The sequence below is a fragment of the Tyto alba genome, unplaced genomic scaffold (genome assembly GCF_018691265.1).
Source record: "Tyto alba isolate M040663 unplaced genomic scaffold, T.alba_DEE_v4.0 Super-Scaffold_38, whole genome shotgun sequence".
NCBI lineage: Eukaryota > Metazoa > Chordata > Aves > Strigiformes > Tytonidae > Tyto > Tyto alba.
The window spans coordinates 3420378-3428036 of NW_024881313.1; the positions used below are offsets into that span (position 1 = coordinate 3420378).

The window sequence follows — 7659 nt, forward strand, 5'->3', positions numbered from 1 at the left end:
CATCTTCAGACATTGTGGACCTGTTTTCTACTGTGAAAACTATTCCCTTCTAAGAGTCTGAAGTTTGGCACCAAAAATAGCACCACAAAAGCTTGAGAAATTTTTATAAATTTCACTTTCCGTGTATAATCAAGTTGTGAAGTGCAACTGAAATCCTTTATTTGTGTGTGTGCGGTCTGCAAATTAGCTGCTAAACTAAAGAAAAAGCTGTGAATCCTGAGTAAAATGGGATAAGTATGTGAGCATGGCACTCCCATGGGAGTTTCATCCCAAAGCACCCTTTCCTCCCAGAGCTCTGCTCCAACTGATTTTCCCATTTTCTACTCTTTCCAGCCCCCGAATCTTTCCTCATATTTCACACACCTTCACTTCAGATCTTATGTTGGTTTTCTGAGAATCTGGGTTATCCAAAGACACAGCTTTAAGGACCAGTTTAATGGCTGCTTAATCCACGGTTTGTGGATTATTTGATGGATGGGTTATTCACTTAAACATATGCTAGCTATAAAGACTCATTAAAATGCTTATTTTACTAACGTCTCTAGTCAGGTCTTCAGTAAGCAGAGACACTGAAGCTCAGTTTAAGTCAGTAGAAAGAAAAAAATCATTATTTTTCTTTATTTTGCAAGGACCCTTCCATTTACTTTTTTTAAAAACTATTATTTCAAAGGTGGGCATGTGTCACTACCACTATTTCAAGTACATGAAAAATAAGTTAAAAGACTGGCACAGTCACGCCTGCTGGAGCTCTTGGAAATGACTGGAAAAACACTTAACTCAGAGCCTCAAATATTTCATTATACAGATCCCGTGCGTGAGCACCAAGGCCTCCTGCAACCACCCCCGTGTAATGCTCAAGTCCCACTGCCAATGGGGATTTAATTTTTTTTAATTGGCATTACTGGGAGCTAAGTCTTCACTCATAGTTTCTCCTGGACTCTTATTTTGCTGACAAGGGGGAGCAAAGTGGAGCACTGGTAGAAATTACTTTCCTATTTGGGTTCCCATATGTTGCTGCACATGGCATTTTCTGATATGCTTCACTCCTACAGAGATTTACATCCAAAAATCATATAATGTGAACTATAGCATACTTTGAAACTGAGATATTCTCTCTTATTTTAGGTCTTACGGAAAATTGCGATGCACTTCTTACTGTTACATTGACTCTACACAGTGTCGATACTTCACATGAGGGAGTAGAGGTGGGTAGCATCCCACATGCCGTGGGGTGCTAGGTGCTACACTATCACATATCCAAAAAGGACTGGGACAAAAAAAAAATATCCCCACCCACCTCTGTGTGAAAACAAAGAGACATCATGCTGCTGATGGGCATTTTGAGATGTTTTTCTTTTTTTTTTTTTTTTTTAAATTAAGTCCGATTGGGAAAAAATAGGACCACTGCATCCTGTCTTAATAGCGAAATATCAAACAGTGTTTGCCAGTAAGACTTTCATGTGGCCGTGGATGGCAACTTGCTCTCCATCACAAATGCAACGTTAAGCTACTGCAAACTGAATTTCACTAACCAGGAATATTGTGTAACAATTACCTCGACTTAGCACTGTTAAACCTACACGTAAGCTCTTCAGGGTTTTTGTCTTTAAACCTTCTCAGAATAAACACGAAGCATATCTTGGATGCGGTGTTTATAGAGACTTTGTCTTTTATTACAATGTGAACTTCACAACTGTTGTATACACGAGTGATGACTTCAGCAACGTTAACCGTACGCCTTCATGGGTGAAAGCAGCAGAGGCCCTTCAGTAAGTGCTTTCAAGATCAGCAGATCAGCCAAAAAAAGCAGGTTAGCTTCACCTGCGGGCTAAGACGCTTGGCTGTGCGTGTCTGCACGACTGCACAGAAATGCAGGCAGTCACAGGAGGCCTGAAACTGCCGACCACAAAGGCCAAACTGGACAAACAAACTGTGAAATAGCCAAGGAGCTCTCTACCAGGAGAAAATCAGACAAGGAAGGAAGACAAAGAAGGAACATTTTTCCGTATTTTTCACCTCTGTCGAGCTGGCTGGGCTCTGCGTGACCCTGAAGAGACCGGGACAGCGGCTGTTACCTGCCAGAAACCGCAGCGTGACGATGTTCCTACCCAGGCAGGTCTTTTCGTTTTCATCCCCTTGTCCACCTGACCATCATCGTTCAATTACCGGTTACACCCTGTCCTCTCTGCCCCTCGCTCCCGCTCTCTGTTTCCACTGTCATGTCTGGGGTACCCCCCCAGTGTACGGTCTCACTTTTTTATCATTGTAAATCAGCTCTTGGTGTAGGGTGCTTATGGATGCTCATTTATGCTGTGTAATGTACGTGTATTTTTGTTTTTCAGAAAGTTTTTTTCAACTATATTAGCTCTGATAGGAGTCAGGGTAATTATATACTTATTTATTAACAAGCATTAAAGAGCAAATTTCACCTGGGAAGCCTATTAAATGTTATGTGAAAAAAAAGTCTGTAACAGAAGAACATGAAACAAAGGCTGTGCAGGATTCAGGACTAAAAGCCTCAAATCAAAGTGTTATCTTCATACAAGCCCCGCTTTTCTGCTTCACGGTAAATGCTGTACGTGACTGTTTGAAATACGTGAGTTATCTGTACCAGTGACAGCGCTGCAGCAACTGGTACTTCTGTAAAGGCTGGTAAAGGTGGATGTTGCATTATAATGATAACGTGTTAAAGCAATCCAGAAATCCAGACAACTTTTACCACCTGTATAGAAGACTTTAACCCTGCATGTCCAAAGCGATACTGGAAATCATCAATTAAAAAAAACCAAACCAACCAAACCAAAATTAGTGTGCTCTTTGTGGCTCTCACTTACCTGGGCTATTCATGTTGCTGTGAAGCCAAGCCACCAGCATTTGTAGCCCAGTTCAATAGTTCCAAATTTTTCATCTTGTTGCTTTTTTTTTTTTTTTTTTTCCTTTTTAAAACAGAGGTCTTAAGAAAAGGTCAAGAAACCACTGGGGCAAGGAGCTTGCCACAGGCGCTGGAAATCTGGGCACTAGCACAGCTGCCTTCTAATTTCCCGTGCTTGTGCAGGCGGCGGGTTCCCGCAGTGTCCCACCGCGCCGCCGGCAGCACGTCCTGCTGCCCACCCCTCCCGCTGAGCCACCGGCAGCATCTGCCAGCTCCTACCATCCCCGGGCTTGGAGACGCCTCCTCTGAACCCCTCACCTGCTCCAAGGAGCTCACCTCTGCTCCCCAAAAGGCCTGGGGTCTTTGAGAAATTTGGTAATGCCAGTGGCCTTTCGCCTTCAGCTTTAAGTCACATCGTTTTTAAAAGCCCCTACCTCCAAAGGATGTTGAAGTCGCAAAGCTAAGCGCACAGGGTAGGAAATGTAAAGAGAAGATGTGATCACACAGGTAAAGTTGTACCGTGTTGCACGTGTTCAGGAAGGGGTGTCTCAGTCTGGCCAGAAAACACTTGCAAAGCATGTATTTTAACTGGGCTTTATTAACACAGCACAAACAATTTAGAATCTTAACAGAAAGAAAGCTATGCGAGATCTAAGAAAAAAAGAAAAAAAAAAAAGACATGAAACATGAAACACGTTTCTTTTTACTACCTTATTCCCCTCAGGTGAGAAAGCGTGAGAAAGACATTTGGGAAACTGTTAAGTATTTATGATTTAAAAGGCTGCAAAAGAAATCCTTCCTCTTTATTTCTGACATACCTGCTTTGTTATTAATTGGGAATTGTTCAGTTGGATGGTGCCTGGTCTGCTGTGGATTATCTTCCTTCCTTCTCTGAGTTTCTTAACACACTGTGCCAAGACTGGTTCAAAAGTTAATTGGGTTATTTCAGTTCCTTGGCCTTTTATAGCAGCAAATGCTTGCAGGAGAGTTTTCTCATGATTAGTATACAACTCTAGACAAGTAGAAAAACAGTACGATCTTACACCATGCACTGTATTAAATGTATACTGAAGAGCCAGCTTGCACTTAATATATATTTAAGGATATGTAGTTACCTACTGCGTGTATTATCAGCTCATGTCAATAAATCATGCTACCTTAGTTCTGCTGTATCCTCCCACCTATTTCATTCTGGGTTTTTACTGCACAGTTTTTAAATGTAATTACTTAGTTTAAGATGCTGGGGAGGGAACAAACCCCCACTGCCTCCTCTTCAACCCTCCCCTCCAACGCCCCGGGCCCGGCTCTGTGCGGGCGCACCGGGGTGCGCAGCCCCGCACCCGCTCCTGCCCCTGCCTCTGCCCCAAACCGACCCGTGCGACGTGCCCTGCTTGCAGTGACTTCTGCTCGTAATCGGTGTCACACGGACCACTTTTAGGAAGGCTTTGGGCGGCGGTTTGGGGGCTCACCTCCTCCTGCTACCCCGTAAGGTATGGGCTGGTTTGTAACTCCTGCCAGCGGCTGAGCTGATGGCTGCAAACCAGAAAGCAACGGTGCCGGGTGCGGAGGGACAGTGGGAACAGTGATGTTGACACCTAGGTTTCCACCACCCAGACTCTGGGAAGAGGCTCCTGCCTTGCAGTAGCAGCCCACCAGCCTGTCCTGCCGAGGCTCTTGTGTTTCAAGGGGGCATCCCAGAGAAGAGCAGTGATGCGTGCCCCCAGGGGAAATGGAAGTGCATTGACAGCCAGAGAATGAGTGAGTCTTTGGGGCGGGATATATTCTGCCCATCCTTTCTGAAAGTTCAGCTTCTGTGACACTCACCACTCTGGATTCCCAAATGCCTACGTCATGTCTCTCTTCAAATCATTCAAAATTGTAGTTGCCAGCCCTGCCGTTGCCCATAAATCTGCCCATGCCGCTCATTTCCTTTCTTTGTTCTTATTGTTTCCTTTAACGGCACCAAAGTTCATACCCTTTGTAGCTCTTCCGAAACCCTGCAACACCCTCACTGCTCTGTAGGCACTGGACTTTGTTGGCTTCTTTTTCAGCCTCTCATGTCATCCCTTTTTCTAACATCTTCTGCAACCATCACAGCAAAGCCCCTTAGCCATGGTTCTTCCCTTCTTAAAGGATGGCTTCATAGAGAATCCAATCTCATAATCTCTAAAAATCACATGGTGCAATTCCAATTCCAGTACCACTGATCTGGACAGGAGGAGAGGGATTGGTGGTCATTCTTAAACTGGGAGTCCCCCAGAACAGGCACTGTCTTCGAGCACCAGCTGTTTATGAGTAATAACAGTAATTAGTCCCCAGTTGGCCGCTTTTGGGGACAATTCAATAGCTTTGGCACGCTGCTGCCACATACAATCAGGGCATGTATGAAAAAAAGAAGACCAAAATAAACCTAAGAGAAGTATACCAGTGCTGTGCTGTGACTCTTTGATGATACTCAACTGTATCATGCAGGCAAGGCAATGCCACAAGAAGATCTTAAAGCATTGCTGGAAAAAATCATGTTTTAATTCACAAAGGGTGAGGCAACAGAGAGCACTTTGTGATAGACTTTCAAGTTCTTCCTCTGATAGATTTTGCCCAAGGAGATGGATACTGCAAAGCAAGTGTCCCTTCCCTGGAAACCGTTCTTTGCATGGAAAGCACCGAGTAATGGACTGTGGAACTCTGCTACAGGCAACACAAGGTGCTGGCAGAAAGACAAACTGAAGCAGGCAACTAGTGAATATAAAATTGGGATCAGTTCAGAGTAACTGATGCTAACTGATTTGGTGAGGGACCGTGCAACTTGCAGACCATCTGAGTGCTGCCAAACCTTAAAGAGAAAAAAAAAGAACAAAACCTGAGAAAATGTGCCATTTTGTGTCTTTATTGAACACGGTCAGTGAAAAAACCCGCTGTGTTGATGCATTCAGTTACATGCCTGGCAATGTGCTCTTTGCTGCAAACTGGGGTCCTCTGTGCTGAAGGCTGGTGTCACTCCAGGTCTGAAGAGGCCAGAGCAAAGCCTGGGCATATGCTTTCATTGCACTGATAATTACTGGGACATTTAGGAGGATGGTCCTGAACAAGCCCAGCTGAGGAGAGGCTGTGTTGGAAAGGGCACCCAGGCCAAATTGGATTAGAGGAGTATACTCCTGCTGGAAATTACATTAGTGGCTACTTCCCTCCCTCCATCCCCAACAAAATCTTGGCACTTGAAAAGCGCCGAGTTATAGCCCTGGCCTTTTAGGGCTTTTAATTCACTATGACAGTTTCCTGTGCGTCTGATGGGGGGTCGGGTTTGGATGCACAGTCTTTTCGAGTGCGAGAGAATAGGGTTTAAACAGCCATATTTTGCTGCAGCTTTCCCACCCACTACTGAACGAGTAGCCCTCCCTGCCCTGGGTGCTACTCAGCGTTTCCTACGGGGAAGGACCATGGAGCTGAACCCATCGAAGCTTTCCCTAGCAAAGCTAAACAGGGCTGCAGGGCCCCGCGGGGAGCCGGAGCCTCTCCGGCCATGGCGCTCGGGGCGGGAAGGGCCCTCGTGCCACACGTGCATCGGAGCACCTCGTGCTCTTCGGGGAAAGCCGTCTGTCAGGCCGTCCCCAGGCTCTGGCGGCATCTCCTGCGGGACACAGGGGAGGACAAAGCCCTCTCCACCCGGCTGGGAGCCTGCCCGACTGGCGTGCGACAGCACCAACGCAGAGCCTCGGCCGAGCAGGGGTCTGAGGTAACGGCACCATAAATCAGCCAGGAGGAAGAGGAGGTAACGTTAACCTCCTCACACAGCGGCACGGTCAGTATATTTAGAAACTCGGCAACTGATGACCCTCCCTCACCCAGTCTAAAGTGTCACTGTTTAATAAGTGAACAAACTGACATCAGCATTAAATTCAAGCCTGTGGCAAGATGTATGTGTTTGACCCTTGTGCCAGGCATGGGAGGAAGCTTTCAGAATTCATCCTGGAGAGAAGACAGAGACCTGCCAGGGGCCTCAGCACCATGACAGTTATTCAGAGTCACCTTCCCAGGAGGAAGAGGCACCCAATGGCATTTCTCACCTAACCACTACATGGTACTGGCTCAAGATGTGGAAATGTAGACATGTAGGAATTGTTTTCCTTTGCTCTCTTAACCAGAGCATCTCCAATTTACTGGTGCGAGGAGGGAATAGCTTAGGGACCCCACACTGTTCCCCAGCCCCATTGAGGGGGCCCAGAAACCTTTTAGTGATGAATTTTGTTTGAAAGAGACGAGCTCCCATTGCTCCCTGTCCTTCTCATTTCCACCGGCCGTGTTCCCCCATGAAACTCACCATACAGGTGCTGGGGGAGGCTGTGCTGAGCCAGACATTTGGGGCAGGTTATGTTTGGTGCGTCCCATACTTCCCTCTCAGAGGTTATTTGATGGACAAACATATAGGGGAACCTGGCAAACCTGACACTATATAGCCATATAATTTCTTTTTTACATTGCCATTGGGTTTGTCATCTTACCCACCCGGCACTACCGCTCTGAGGACAGAATGTGCTGAGCAATACAATATTGAGGACTGCTTAGGTTTTGAGCTGTTACCTGATTTAAAGGGGAGGATCACCGATGAGAGGTAAGAAACAGAATAGTTCAGGCAACTCAACTCTCCAGAAGTGTCTTGTTGAAATGCATACATTATAGGTCAAAACCCACTGGGGGGCTGGTCATGAAATACAATAAAAAGCCAAATTTAAGTTGTGATGCTCCAGTGCATTCAGATAAACCATCTTAAACAACCTGGTGGCCACTGT

General features: G+C 45.9%; 1 protein-coding gene across 5 annotated transcripts in view; it reads left to right on the forward strand.

Annotated features, from left to right (window-relative positions):
- COLQ (collagen like tail subunit of asymmetric acetylcholinesterase) overlaps positions 1-4035 on the forward strand; it is a 44509-nt gene extending 40474 nt beyond the window's left edge. For 4 of the 5 annotated variants that reach the window (XM_032991775.2, XM_032991777.2, XM_032991778.2 and 1 more), the window contains one exon: positions 1126-2799. In XM_032991775.2, coding sequence (XP_032847666.2) covers positions 1126-1195 — 70 coding nt within the window. In that variant the 3' untranslated portion in view covers positions 1196-2799. Of the gene's footprint in view, positions 1-1125; positions 2800-2949 lie in introns of those variants that run through there. The other variant, XM_032991781.2, reaches the window with a different exon arrangement.
- The last annotated feature ends 3624 nt before the right edge of the window (positions 4036-7659 follow it).